This window comes from Coenobita brevimanus, chromosome 26 (genome assembly GCF_032717465.1).
Source record: "Coenobita brevimanus isolate Jiangsu-jjx chromosome 26, ASM3271746v2, whole genome shotgun sequence".
Lineage (NCBI taxonomy): Eukaryota > Metazoa > Arthropoda > Malacostraca > Decapoda > Coenobitidae > Coenobita > Coenobita brevimanus.
The window spans coordinates 32,819,840-32,835,910 of record NC_136979.1 but is presented as its reverse complement, the minus strand read 5'-3'; the positions used below and the strand labels follow the sequence as shown (position 1 = coordinate 32,835,910).

At 42.6% G+C, this 16,071-nt stretch overlaps 1 protein-coding gene across 1 annotated transcript in view; it reads right to left on the bottom strand.

Moving 5' to 3' along the window:
* The window catches only part of Plap (phospholipase A2 activator protein), a 116,471-nt gene that overhangs the window by 19,880 nt on the left and 80,520 nt on the right, over positions 1-16,071 (bottom strand). The window contains exon 5 of the mRNA XM_080268047.1: positions 12,546-12,710. Within this exon, the coding sequence (XP_080124173.1) occupies positions 12,546-12,710 (165 nt within the window). The remainder of the gene's footprint in view (positions 1-12,545; positions 12,711-16,071) is intronic.

Here is a 16,071-nt window from a genome sequence, read left to right as displayed (position 1 = left end):
TTCCTGTAAAGATACAATTAGGTATGAACACACACACACACACACACACACACACACACACACACACACACACACACACACACAAGCACTCACTGGCCTCTGAACTTACAGTAACAGTACTACATCAGTCATAGTTTTGGGGTATTACAATTTTATCTGCCAAAGATATTTAGACATTTTTCATTGTACAAGTCAGTACTGTCCACATGTATGAAAATCATCACATGAAAGACAATAAACATACCTCTAAAACAATAACTATTTCATTCAATCAATGAACAGCTTAAAGCATTTTTTCACCCTAAAATTTGCAAGGCAAACAAAGGACTACACGACTTTACTCACCCTCCAGTACATGACAGTTCTTTTATATATAATCATCTGGCAAGGAAAAATAAAATACTATATAAAAGATGATACTGGGCTTAAGGGATTAGGAGAAGCAGCTTACTGTGTCCCAACCAGGCTTTCTCCCTCTTCGCACCACCCCTGAACATCCACACTGTGCACTGTGCAATTTCCACACTGTGTCTACAGACGCCCCGTTAACTCAACGTACTCGTACATAATGTCATACATTGTTTAATTGATTATTCATTTTACTTTACTACTTTCTCTTTCAGGATATTCAAACTGGTAGCTTTAAGATAAAGTATTACAGAATGTAACCTTACCTTTTCAATTTTTCCTACAAAATTTTCATGTCAGTTTTTCCATGCTGCATGGTGGTTTTCATTTTTTCCTCCTAGTCTTAATTGGAGGGTTTCAAGGTGGGGAGAGCCTTCTTGTTTTACTATCCCTGTCTTTCTGCACATAGATTTTTAGATCTTGTAGTCATAGCATACTCTGTAACAAACAGCCTCGAAAGGACCATAAGGTCTGTTGTTGTTTTGCTTTCCTTTGTACTTTGTACTCTCTCCTTTACCCCCACCCCCCCCACACACACAAAATAAGAAACCTGTCTACACCAGAAAAGCAGAATGCCATTTCATCAGCACAACAGGCATTGAATGGTAAAAAAAAAAAAAAAAAAAAAAAAAAAAAAAAGCGGACAGGGTGAATTTAGTGCCAACACACACCTAGTCAAATGGTAACAAATGAGGAAGATGTGCATCAACCACTGTAATAATTGGTTTAACCCCTTAATCGCGGGGTGTCACTTTCGTGACGCTTGGGAGCAAGGGATTATACCGCAGGGCGTCACTTTTGTGATTCTGTGTTATTTTGAATTCACCCGGGCTTTCAAGTGGTGGCTTGTATCATCTATCATACTGCCTATGTCCAACACTAGTCAGCACTCCTAATCTCATCTGTACTCCCATCCATTGTTGATAATTTAGCCATTTCTCCCCGTTCTTGACTCCCCTCCCTACCCCCCCTCCATTACCCTATCCTCTCGCCTGCCCAGCCGTGCTACGCTAAGTCAATCTTCCCTGGAATTTTTCACTGTTTTCATCCATTGAAATAAGCCCTATGCCCTATTCTTTTACCAAATAATTTATACAAGAAAGAAATAAGGTAAGTGAGAGTGCCATACACCTGGAATTGGCTAATTATCACCTGACAACACCTCACGTGCACTCATTCGCTAATTTTTGCTGTTTATTTTCCCTTGAAATATGCTGAGTATAAGAGAGAAGTGGAGGAACGATTGGGCAAATATGAATTGGAGCAGATGGGAGACGTGGAAGGTGTGTGTAAGATATTTACAGAAGAAATATGTGCAGCATGTGATGTGGTGTGTGGAAGGAAGAGAAGACGGAGGGGGGTGCAAGGAACAGCGTGGTGGACTGAAGAGGTGAAACAGGCTGTGGCACAAAAGAAGAAAGCATACAATGAATGGATGAGAAATAGAGGCGTGGAAGAAGTTGAGAGGCGGAAGAGAGAGTTATATGTGGAAAGGAAGAGAGGGGTGAAAAGATTAGTAAGAGAGAGTAAGAAGAGAGTGGATGAGGAATTTGGAAGGAATTTGAGTGTAAAGTGGAGGGACTGTAAGAAAATGTTCTGGAGAGAAGTGAAAAGAGTAAGACAGGGTGGAAGTGAAGTTAGCAGGGCAGTGAAAGATAAAAATGGTAGATTACTAGTGGAGAAGGGAGAAAAAGTGAGCAGATGGAGAGAACACTTTAAGGAATTGTTGAACGTAGAGGATGGAAGTAATGCGAGTATAAGTGGCTGGGGAATGGCTGGGAGAAGGAGGGAGGTGAGAAGACAGGAAGAAATCAGTAGGATAGAAGTTGTGGAAGCAATGAAGAAAGTTAAATCGGGGAAAGCTCCAGGAATTGATGGAGTGTGTGGTGAAATGCTGAAGCATGGGGAAGAGATAGTAGTAGAATGGATGTGGAAGATGTGCAGATTGGCCTGGGAGGAAGGTAGAGTCCCGGAGGATTGGAAGTCAGGTATAATTATTCCCTTGTACAAAGGAAAAGGGGAAAAAGAAGTGTGTGGTAATCATAGGGGCATTTGTCTTCTTAGTATAATAGGAAAAGTGTATGGTAGGATACTTATAGACAGAGTTAGAGAAAGAACAGAGAAATTAGTTGGTGAAGAACAGGGAGGCTTTAGGAAGGGAAGAGGTTGTGTAGATCAGATATTCATTCTTAGATCTTTAGTGGAAAAGTTTCTAGAGAAGGGAAAGAAGTTGTATGCGGCTTTCATGGATTTGGAGAAAGCATATGACAGGGTGGATAGACAAGGATTGTGGAAAGTGTTAAGAATATATGGAGTAGATGGGAAGTTGTTGAATGCTGTGAAGAGTATGTACGATGGTGCGAAGGCTGCAGTGCGTGTGGATGGTGAACTAAGTGAATTTTTCTCTTTGAAAGTTGGTTTGAAACAGGGATGTGTCATGTCTCCATGGTTGTTCAATCTGTACATGGATGGGGTAATAAAAGAGGTACAACGTAGGGTAGTGGATGTTGGAGTGGCCCTGGTGAGAGAGGATAGTGTTTGGAAACTCCCTGTACTGTTGTTTGCAGATGATGCTGTGTTGTTGAGTGAAGAGAAAGGGGAGCTGCAAGGCTTGGTGGATGAGTTTGAGAGAGTGTGTAAGAAATGGAACCTAAAGGTGAATGTAGGAAAGAGTAAAGTGATGGTCTTTGAGAGAGGTGAAGTTAGTGAATGTACAGCGAGGTTGGATGGTGAGGAATTGGAAAATGTGAGTACGTTTAAGTATTTGGGTAGTGTGATGAGTAAGGATGGAAATTTGGAGGGTGAAGTGTTTGAAAGGGTACAGCAGGGAAGAAAGGTTGCTGGTTCCTTGAAAGCAGTGATAAGAAACAGGGAAGTGAGCATGGAAGTGAAAAAGTTACTACATGACAGTATTGTGATACCAACTCTAACGTACGGAAGTGAAGCTTGGACATTGCTGGAAGGACACAAGTCAAGAGTGAGAGCAGTGGAAATGAGTTATTTAAGAGGAGCCTGTGGAGTCACGTGGAGAGACAGGCTGACGAATGAGGATATAAAGGAGCGTTGTGGTGTGGATGTGGATGTGATAGGAAGCGTTATGAGGAACACACTGAGGTGGTTTGGCCATGTGGAGAGGATGGAGGGTGAAAGACTGACGAAGAGAGTGTATGTGAGTGAGGTGGAGGGGGGAAGAGGGAGGGGGAGGCCGAGGATGAGATGGAGGGATGGGGTGGAGAGGTATATGAGAGAGGAGGATGTGAGTTGGGAGCAGGGCAGTGAAATGGCGGGGGACAGGGCGACTTGAAGGCAATTTGTTTGTGGGCACCCCAAACGGGATTGAGGCGTCTGGCAATAGATAGATAGATAGATAGAAATATGCTGTATAATCTATTTTCGTAATAAAAATACTGTATATATAAGAGAGGAAGGGAGAAGCCTAAGTGATATTTACATTCACCTGGAACTACCTAGTTATTGCAGGCCACCACACTGTATTCTACGCTAAGTAAATCTTCCCTGGAATTTTCCACTGATTTCATCCATTGAAATAAGCCCTATGCCCTATTCTTATACCAAATAATATATACAAAAAAGAAATAAGGTAAGTGATAGTGCCATACACCTGGAATTGGCTAATTATCACCTGACAACACCTCATGTGCACTCGTTCGCTAATTTTCACTGTTTATTTCCCCTTGAAATATGCCGTATAATCTATTTTCGTAATAAATATACATATAAGGAGGGAAGGGAGAAGCCTAAGTGATATTTACATTCACCTGGAACCACCTAATTTAAAATGTATTGTCTAGATTTCCTGCCAATCATTTCACTGCTATATATTAGCAGCTGTCAAAAGGCTGATGTTGGCAGTAATGCATTTCCCTACGTAGGCCACCCCGGCCCACTCCTACCAGTTCACTGTCATCTTCCAATGTGAAGATACGTCTGTTTGCTCCTGCTAACTTCAGCCACTTTTCACCCCCATGCAAAGGGCCCTGTGACCTTTACCCCTTACTAAACCTCGTGTGGAAAGAGGTAAAGGGCTGACAATTGATAAAAGAGTGACTACGATCTTTCTATTGAGTAAAACAGTGCAAGTGGAATTGTAAATAATGTGTAAATAATGTGTAAACAGCAAGTGAAAGTAATGAATGTAAATATACGTGAACAGTGGAAAATAGTTTTATAAGTTACTTCAAGTGACAGTGCTTAACACAGTGTAAATAAAATAAAAATGTAAATAACGTAAATAAAATAGAGAACGTAAATAGAAATGTAAATGAGTAGTATTATAAGAATACGAGTATATACCCTAGGAGTAACGAAAGTGAAAGTTTCACTCTTGCATGTATGAATACTATGAGTTATGAGAGTGAAGGTGAAAGTGACATTCACTCTCAATGCTAGTATACAGGACGAAAAAGTCAATGCTACGTATTTTACTGAAAGAAATTGAATCCCTACAGTGACAATAAACTATTATTACTGAAGGAAACTTATGGATAAAGACTGTAGATACATATATGTGTTATATAGTAACAGAAATATAAACTGTGAATGTTTTTATGAATAATAGACAACACTAGCGGCGAACGATCGGAAGTGGGATGGTCATACGCCCTCGTAATTTTCATTGCTTTCACAGTGTTTTTTTGGGGGGATTATGGATTCTAAACTATTTGAGAATCATAGATTAGTGTTTCTAGTGATAATATCAGGCTGTGGTAATCATATTACGAGTTGTCGGGAAGTGTAAAGTGGAGACATCGTTACCCAACTTCAGAGGTCTCCACAAGTCCTACGGTACTCGACGAAGGCTCAACAAACACCCAAAGAGAAAGCTGAAGGTATGTGCCATAAGTATATGTGATTTTAATATTCTAGGACTAATAACTGATTTTTGGCAAATATTTTTAGAGAGTCTGTCGGAGCGCATATATGCCCGCGGGAGCCGCAAGTCAAAGCAAAACAAGCCCGCGGTGTAAGGGTTAAAGAAATCAGTACACAGTAGTATTTTTCTGATGAGTCAAAAAAAAATTCTGCTACTAAATTGTTTTCATAATAATAAAAATCACATACAAAAAATGCTAAACAAGGCATAAGCACTCCAATTCATTAAACATGGAGGATGATGGAAAACTGAGGGGCCCCTAGACTGCTTGTTTCAGTCTAATCAAAGTCTATGATGAAGCCCTATAAATGAAAGCTGACCTTCACTTATGTGGTTATCCATGATTGCCAATGGCAGTTAAATCATTATCATCATCATCACCCAGATCTATCATCATCATTATCACCACCATCATTCAGACCTCTTTTCTCACCTAAGGATGGAGTGAGAGAGTGTCCAGAGAGTCATAAAACATCTTATAAAATCAGAAACTAATCAAAAGCCTGCTTATTTCAGTAGGCCACATGCCCATTCACTGACCATTCAAGCCACCACAATCCCGACTCCATCTAACAGGCAAGAACATCAGTACTTATGCACTTCATACCATCTATCAGCTAGAAACAATCTGAATCACTTCAGTGGGAAAGAACAGGGATGCCAAACCTCTGTCATACACACCGTACATAATTCTTCCAACCAGTTCAATCCACTTGTCTCATCACTTTCCATACCTTGCTTTCATGCAAAATTGTGTAGCATGTCTGTCCACCTTTTTGGCTTTCCATGCCTTCTCCCATCTTCAAACTCACTCAGTTACTGTATACCTTTTTCACCACTCTATTCACACCCATTCTTTCCACACCATCTAAGGACACTCTGCTGACAAAAAACAAAGTGCATTGACATCATTTATTCAATCTCCCCTTTAGGGCTGAAGAAATACCTGTACACTGGTTATGAAGATACAGTAAAAGCTTGATATAATGAATGCAGGATAAAACGGAAGCTTGAGAAAATGGAATGACTTTTTTCCGTTAGGTACTCGCAACATACCTGAAGTTTTCCGTTCTGTCGCGAGGCGTTGGGTTTCCGTAACGGAAACAAGCCAGTTTGTCCGTGGCTGTGGAAAAATCGCGATGCACCGGAATGTTTCCAGTTGAGCACGAGGCGCAGGGCTTTGTCACAGGCTGGGGCAACAAGCCGCTTTGTCCCAGGCTGTGGCAACAAGCCGCTTTGTCCCAGGCCAGGTGAGGCCACTCACCTCGCTGCAGTCTACCAGCAACCCCCGCACCACTCTAATCTTCTCTCCAAGTGTGCGTGATTATCTTGGCATGACAAACTTTTTTGTGCCTTTTCTGTTGAAAATAAGCAAACCAATTGTTTGCCATGCCGAAAGTGCAGGAAAAAAAGGAAAGGGTGAGGCTTTCTCTGGGCCAGAAATTAGAAATCATCGCAAAAATTGAGCGTGGTATACCAGTGAAGATGATCATGACCGACTACGGGGTCAAGAAAACGCAAGTGTACGAGATTCACAAGCATAAAGAAGAAATCAAGAAACTGAAAGTGCTGCCAGATGCGAGTGATAGTCCTTCTAAGAAACCAGCATTTTTGGAAAGGCGGTCTCTGAAGAAGCCAAAAAATGAAAAACTTGAGGAGCCTGTATTTAAGTGGTACCAGCAGCTGACAGCCCAGGGTTTACCAGTGCAAGGGCCTGAGATAAAGAATGCTGCTTTAAGATTCGCTGAAAAACTAGAAACAGAAGATTTCCATGCGAGTGATGGCTGGATATCTAACTTTTCAAAGCGGGACGACATCGTGCATAAGGAGGTAGTGGGTGAGCGTTACAGTGCTGATGTCGCGAGTGTGCAACCATTCATGGAAAAAATAAAAGCAATACAGTGAAACTGGCCTTAAGCCCTGGCAGATTTACAATGCTGACGAGACTGGCCCCTTTTGGAAGGCACTGCCAGACAGCACACATGCCCCAAGAAGCCATTCCAGTGTCCCAGGCCACAAACAAAGTAAGGCTCGAGTGTCAGTGTTGCTGTGTTCAAACTCAGACACAACCCACAGACTGTGGCCTACATTGCGGCCCATTATGGACAATCTGCCCGTGGACTATGATAGTAACGGCAAGGCCTGGTTTACAGGCACCATTACCGGGTCTTGGTTCTTCACTAAATTTGTCGAGTCTGTGAAGAACTATCAGATGCCTATGCACAACGTGTGGGTGGGGCAGGTTAAGGCTCTCCTTCTCCTAGATCACGTCCCAGTGCATCTCTCAGAGGAGATCCTGGTGACGCACGATGGGCAGATTCGGACCATGTTCCTCCCTGCCAACACCACTTCCATCCTACAGCCCATGGACCAGGGTATCATCAATATCTTCAAGAGGCATTACAGGAGGCTAAAGTTGGAGGATATCCTGGTGATGGAGATGGAGCCTGAGGCAGAAGAGGAAGATACGAGGGGAAAGGTGGAGTGTGGAGGCATGGAGGAAGTACGACATGCACGATACGGTTATCAACATCCAAAAAGCCTGGGACACCATATCAAACAGAACAATCATTCATGGGTGGAATGCCTTGTTCGGGGAGAGGAACATGGCTCAGAGGGTGGAGGATGAGGATCCCAACTTCGAAGGGTTCACTGCAGAGGACTGCAGGTAAGCCTTTCAACGTGCAGGAGAGGCTGAGGTGGAGATGTAGGAGAGGCTGAGGTGGAGATGTAGGAGATCCAGGAGTGGCTGAACCTCGATGCTGGTGACCTTGGCTTCCACATGCAGACCGCAGATGAGATTGTGGACGAAGACGTGACGGAGTTCTCCAATCCAAAGAAAAGAGCCTCCCATGCCTCAGACTGTGTAGAAGCTCTGCTGGACTACATCCTCGACTCGAACTACGAGAATCTCCAGAGCTTCTACCCCCATCTGAGCGAGATGAGAACACGAATAAAGAAAATACAAAAAATACAAAGAGAACTGTAGAGCCATAGCAGACAAAGATCGAGGACTTCTTTAAGCCACCTACATCACATCAACCCAGGGAAAGGAAGGAAAGCTGGACTTTTTCAGATATTTCGTTACCATCCACCAGCAGCCTCCCCTCCACAGAATCTGATGTTTCCCTTCCTTCCACCTCTACCAAAGGGGCACTGCCTGTGACCCCATCACTGACACCATCCCTGATGATCCCCAGCCCCACCATCACCCCAGTGCCTCCCCCAGTGCTGATGGAGGGGGACTCAAACAGTGAATTGGGAAGCATCACGCCTGACACATGCGTGGGGGGCTGTGTCAAGCATAATTCTACAAACAAGTCATATCACTCCCATTTAGAGACGAGTTTTTTACTGTTTTATTAATCATTATTACTCCATTATTATTATTATTGTGAGTTCTGACTGCTCTGTGTGTATCATTATGACCAGCATAGGCAGCATGTGTGTGTGTAGCAAAAGAAACTATTTAGTAGTAACTGACTATAGGCTTCAGGTCACGAGTTAGGGAAGAAATATTGGAAAAATCACAAATTTCTGAAAAATTCCGTTCCATCTATGGTTTTAGAACGGAAGCTTGAAAAAGCAGAATATTTGACAAGATGGAATAGGGGTTGGATGAATTATTCTGTTACATCAAGCTTTTACTGTATTTAATAACCTTTCCCACTGATGACAAAATGCTGGCCTAGATTGATTACTACTGTCCAGTGGCTTCATGTCCAACACATGTTCCTTTAGTACTAATCACCTTCAATAAGGCAGACACTCAAAATACTGTATTCAGAGATAGAGAGAGAGAGAAAAAAAAAACTAATTTAGTACCGGAAACTTACGTTGGTACAGTTTGCTTCCACAGATATCCATGAATTCTGAAGTTTTTGGGGGGGTTCCCTAATTTTGGGAAACACATACCACAACCAAAAACATGCACTGGCTGGGAGACGAAATGTCACAAAGTGTCAGTCTCCTCATGCTCGCTGGCGTTCTAACAAAATAATAACGTACTGGACATTACATATAATTTTTTCTACCTGCTCTTGTTCAAGATGTCAAACTGAAAATATTGTGTGTTTGTCTCTCACTGTTTACAACATGCTAGGAAATCTTGTAACTTTAATTAAAGTCTTGTCTGATCTAAATATTTTTCTCCATAAGGTGCTTCAGGGTGCAAAAGTGGATGTATGTGGAGTAACTGAAACTAAATGGGGAGGAGAGAGTGTGAGAGAATGGGAGTATGGATGGGGTATGTGGGCAGGAGTAGGTGAGAATAAGAGAGCAAAAGGACTGTGTACTGTTGTGAATAAAAGATGGTAGAAGAACATAAGACAGTATAGATCAGTTGGCTCAAGGATTGTGTGGGTAAGATTGAAAGTTGGAATACAAATGTGGGCGATTGTGTGCGTGTATGCGCCAACGCAAGATCATGCAAGCAGAATGAGAAAAGAGTTCTGGACAAATGTGGAAGTGTGCATGGAAAAGTTTGGAAAGAATGAGAGAGTGTTTCTGATTGGTGATATGTATGGTAAAGTAGGGAACGTTAAGGTCAATGCAACAGTTGGTGAGCACGGTGTGCCTGCTGAGATATATGAGAATGGCAGTGCGTTAGTGGACATTTGTGCCGGGAGGGGGTTGGCGATAGCCAATACCCTCTTCAGGCACAAAATGATCATCAGATATGCATGGCGAGTGATGAGAAGGGTGGGTGGTGAACTGAATGAAAGTAAGGCAATGATTAATTATGTATGCGTGGATGAAAGGATGTGAAGATGTCTAATGCATGCAAGATCATATAGAGGCTGGGGGAGTGAACTTTCTGACCACCACCAATTGGTGGTCAGAATCAAGATCCGAGTAAGATTGTGAAACAGAAGGGTAGGATGGGAGGAAGAAGTAGTTGCAAAGAGAGCGGAAAGGTTACAAGAGGATGAGAAAAAGGCAGAATATAAGAGAGAAGTGGAGGAATGATTGGGTAAATATGAATTAGGGCAGATGGGGGATGTGGAAGGTGTGTGCAAGATATTTACAGAAGAAATATGTGCAGCATGTGTTGTAGTGTGTGGGGTGACGAGAAGACGGAAGGGGGTGCAAGGAACAGCATAGTGGAATGAAGAGGTGAGACAGGCTGTGGCACAAAAGAAGAAAGCATACCATGAATGGATGAGAAATAGGGGCATGGGAGAAGTTGAGAGGTGGAAGAGAGAGTTATATGTAGAAATGAAGAGAGAGGTGAAAAGATTAGTAAGAGAGAGCAAGAAGAGAGTGGATGAGGAATTTGGAAGGAATTTGAGTGTAAAGTGGAGGGACTGTAAGAAAATGTTCTGGAAAGAGGTGAGGAGAGTAACACATGGTGGCAGTGAAGTTAGCAGGAGAGTGAAAGATAAAAATGGTAGATTACTAGTGGAGAAGGGAGAGAAAGTGAGCAGATGGAGAGAAGATTTAATGATGAACAAAGAGAATGGAAGTAATGAGAGTATAAGTGGCTGGGGCATGGCTGGGAGAAGGAGGGAGGTGAAAAGACAGAAAGAAATCAGTAGGATAAAAGCTGTGGAAGCAATGAAGAAAGTCAAACTGAGGAAAGCCCCAGGAATTGATGGAGAGTGTGGTGAAATACTGAAGCATGGGGGAGAGATAGTAGTAGAATGGATGTGGAAGATGTGCAGATTGGCCCGGGAGGAGGGTAGAGTCCTGGAGGATTAGAAGTCAGGTATAATTATTTCCTTGTACAAAGGAAGAGGGAAAAACAAAGTGTGTGGTAATCATAGGGGCATTTGTCTTCTTAGTGTAACAGGAAAAGTGTATAGCAGGATACTTATAGACAGAGTTAGGGAGGTAACAGAGGAATTAGTTGGACAAGAACAGGGAGGCTTTAGGAAAGGAAGAAGTTGTGTAGATCAGATATTCATTCTTAGATCTTTAGTGGAAAAGTTTCTAGAGAAGGAAAAGAAGTTCTATGCGGCCTTCATGGATTTGGAGAATGCATATGACAGGGTGGACAGACAAGGATTGTGGAAAGTATTAAGAATATATGGAGTATATGGGAAGTTGTTGAATGCTGTGAAGAGTATGTATGAGGGTGCTAAGGCTGCAGTGCATGTGGATGGTGAACTGAGTGAATTTTTCTCTTTGAAGGTTGGGTTGAAACAAAGATGTGTCATGTCTCCATGGTTGTTCAACCTGTACATGGATAGGGTAATAATAGAGATACAAGGTAGGGCAGTGGATGTTGGGGTAGCCCTAGTGAGAGAGGGTAGTGTTTGGAAACTCCCTGTACTGTTGTTTGCAGATGATATTGTTGTTAAGTGAAGACAAAGGAGAGCTGCAAGGCTTGGTGGATGAGTTTGGGAGAGTGTGTAAGAAACAGACTCTAAAGGTGAATGTAGGGAAGAGTAAAGTGATGGTCTTTGAGAGAGTTGAAGTCAGTGCATGTACAGTGAGGTTGGATGGTGAGGAAATAGAAAATGTGAGTACATTTAAGTACTTGGGGAGTGTGATGAATAAGGATGGAAGTTTGGAGGGTGAAGTGCTTGAAAGGGTACCAACATGGAAGAAAGGATGCTGGTTCCTTGAAAGCAGTGATAAGAAACAGGGAAGTGAGCATGGAAGTGAAAAAGTTACTACTGGACAGTATTGTGATACCAATTCTAAAGTATGGAAGTGAAGCTTGGACGTTGTTGGAAGTCAAGAGTGAGGGCAGTGGAAATGAGTTATTTAAGAGAAGCCTGTGGAGTCACACGGAGAGACAGGCTGACAAATGAGGATATAAAGGAGCGTTGTGGTGTGGATGTGGATGTGATACGACGCGTTAGGAGGAACACACTGAGGTAGTTTGGGCATGAGGAGAGGATGGAGGGTGAGAGATTGACGAGGAGAGTGTATGCGGGTGCGGTGGAGGGAGGGAGAGGGAGAGGGAGATGGAGGCCGAGGATGAGATGGAGGGATTGAGTGGAGAGGTATATCAGAGAGAGGGGTGTGAGTTGGGAGCGGGGCAGTGAAATGGCAGGGGACAGGGTGACGTGGAGGCGATTTGCTTCTGGCCACCCCGTACAGGATTAAGGCGTCTGGCAATAGATAGATAGATAGAAGGTTTATTATTTGTCCAGTGCAGAATTAGTCCAATATGGCAATGCTGTCTGATCTACTTACTGTACTAGATGTGAGGTCAACGTACAACAATATCTGATTAATAAAGTAAAAAGCTCACATACACACATACACACGCACACAGAAAGTTATTCCATACCTGGAACCACATACAATATCATAATCTGGAAGTCCAGCAACAGCCCAAACACTCTGTGCAGGCAAGTGGATGGTCTGGATACATTCTCCAGCTGCAGACCATACTCGCAGAGTCCGGTCTTCCCCACCAGTCACAAATGCTCCCTCACTTCCAATCAGGGCAATCCTTAATAGATAAAAGACTAATTAATGCACAACAGTACTTAAAAAAAAAAAAAAGTTTACATACCCAAAACCCAATTTCCTAATTCCAGCCAGTTTTGGAGGCACTCTATGAACTGGCTGCAAGCCACTTTCAGCACTACCAGGCATGAGAGTTGGAGATGGGAGGGATCACCCCAGACTCTGAGAACTGAGAACAAAGTGCAAAGCTCTACATCTCCAAGTCAGGCCTCATGAGGACCACTCGGATAATGAATGTCATCAGCGATCACTGTCCCTTCAGCAAAAGAAAGCAACATAGCATTGTGGAGGGCAATGATCAATGATTTGCCTGACAAACTTTGGTGAGAGTGCCTCACACAGAAAGTTTCAAGTACTGTAGTTCCCCCGGAATTGTCAGCGACCCTATAAAGTATGTATCTGGGACCCTAATAATGTACACTGATCCCTTGGTTATCGCACTTAATTGGTTCCGAACATTGTGTGTGATAATGGAACTGCATGATAACGAATACTCAGAACCTATGGGATCTACCCTACTTGATACCAGGCACCTCAAGCGCAAGCCCAAATTTTCCCTTTTATGACAAATTAAACCACCAATACATACATATTGTTATGGTAAGTACCAGAGACACACATGGTGTAGGCATCATTGCATCTCAAGGGAGAATATTTCATCTGTTACTGAGTACCCATAACTCATCGAACCCTCAGCCAGCCACTCACCTTGCACTGAACTGTACACTTGCTGAGGTAAATGCATGGTTTAATTTAAGCAACAGCAAGACCTTACCAGTTAACTTTTTAATATTATCGGTTGGAATTAGTTAGAGAAGAACAGAGAGGTTTTTGGACAGGAGAGGTTGTTATGGTTTTGTTTCATTTTTAAAGGCTCGAACATACTTGCATGTGTTGGTCTTGGTCATCTAATGGCAGCTCTCCATGCTACTCGATCTCCGGCAGCTTCCTTATTCAGTCCCTTTTTTGCTGAGGTCACACTCAATGACTTTATCCCAGGTCTTTTTCAGCCTACCTCTTGCAACCCTACCCCTAACTTTAACACTTCTCACTTTCTGCATCCAATTATCATCCCCTGTTCTCTCCACTTGCCCAAACCATCTCAGTCTACCTCTCTTCATCACAACAGCAATACTCTCCAGTCCCATTCTACCTCTCAACTCTTCCAGGCCTTGCATTCAGGGACACAATGCACATCCACCTAACCAATCATTTCTGTATGTCTGAGCCTGTGAATATCCTCTTCCTTAATTGCCCAGGTCTCACTACCATACAGCATTACATTCCTAATACATGCCATATAAAAAGATCCCTTAGCACGGAGGGAAAGCCCTCTCAATGTCAGGTTGTGTCGATTAGATATTCATCCTCGGGTCTTTTGTGGAAAAACTTCTAGGGAGGGGAAAGAAGTTGTAAGCAGCCTTCATGGAATTGGAGAAAGCATATGACAGAGTGGATACACAAGGAATGTGGAAAATATTAGGAATATAATCATGGAGTAAATTGGAAGCTGTTGTAATACTGGGAAGAGTATGTATGAGGGTGTTAAGACTACTGTGCATGTGGATGGTGAACTGAATGAATTTTTCCATCTGAACACTGGACTGAAACAGGAATGTGTCATGTCTCCATGGTTGTTTAATCTGAAAATGGATGGGGTTATAAATGTGATATAAGGTAGGGCGTGGATGTTGGGGTAGCCCAAATGATAGAGGGCAGCATTTGGAAACTTCCTGTTCTGTAATTTGCAGGTGATACTGTATTGTTAAGTGATGGGGAACTGCAAGGCTTGGTGAATGAGTTTGGAAGCGTGTAAGAAATGGAATCTAAAGGTGAATGCAAGGAAGAGTGAAATTATCGTCTTCAAGAAAAATGAAGTCACTGATTGCACAATGAGATTGAATGATGAGGAAATGGAAAATGAGAGTGCATTTAAGTACTTGGGTAGTGTGCTGAATAAGGATGGAAGTTGGGAGGATGACGTGCTCGGAATGGTACAACAGGGAAGAAAGGTTGCTGGTTCTTTGAAAGCGGTGATAAGAAACTTGGAAGTACGAATGGAAATAAAAATGATGCTGCATGACAGTATTGTGATAACTCTAATGTATGGATGTGAAGCTTGGACCTTGTTGGAAGGACACAAGTGAGGAGCGAAAGCAGTGGAAATAAGTTATTAGAGAAGAGCATGTGGAGTTATATGGAGAGATAGACTAGCAAATGAGGGAGTAAGGGTACGTTGTGGTGTGGATGTGGATGTGACCGAATGCATCAGGAGAAATACATTAAGGTGATTTGGCCATGTGGAGAGGATGGAGAACGAGAGACTAACGAGGAGAGTGTATGTAAGTGAGATGGAGGGAGAGAAAGGGAAGGGAAGGCCAAGGATGTGATGGAGGGAGGGAAAGGGTAGGGAAGGCCAGGGATGAGATGGAGGGAAGGAGTGGAGGTATATGAGAGTGGGGGGGGGGGTGAGCTTGAGGGAGTGCAACAAAATGGCAGGGACAGGGTGACATGGAGGCAATTTGTTTGTGGTCACCCCTTAGGAGATCAAGGCATCTGGCAATAGACTGACAGTAGATATAGACAATAATATCACTCAAGTGGGCAGGAGAAACAAGAGGGAAGTGGGTGCATTTAGGTAATGGATTTCCAGATGGCTGTGTTTGTTTACAAATTATGCGTTGTGCTTTTGTCAGTTGCTGATTGGGTTCCTTGACCATGACCCACATCCCATACCTCCCACTGTCTGCCTCTGGTGATGTGTCGTTGTGTTTTGAAGCATTTATTTATTTATTTATTTATTCACTCCTCATTTCATATAAGAACTCTGAGCATGTGGTTCCAAACTAACTTTCATTAAGCCTATGCAACCTGAAAACATTAAGAACACAAGAAAAACATTTATTCCCAAGAGAAGTGTAAAACTGCTGGATGAACTAGTGTGTGGCATGGGAGCTTAATGCGAGTGACAGTAACATTCAGGCAATCAAATAAAATGAGTCATGTGTCTTTACGATGTGGAAAGTTTCTTTGTTGGGGTGATAAAATTCATGTTCTCTCATTCAGTGCAGTGTGTGTGAAAAGGGTTCTGTGCCTGATCTTCGTTATGAACTGACAGATTTGAGGCTAGAAAATTCAGCTCTTACAGTATGTGAAGAATATACATGCTGATGTAAAAAGTTAAGTAAGACAATTATGTGAGTTCAGTTCTTGGATATTACAACACTTGACTGATTATTACTCAGGATTACTGCATCTGTGTTTACCCTGGAATCATATGCAGTCACTCTATGCTGCTGATTTCATTGTTATTTTTCCTTTATTGATGATGACTGATGATACTT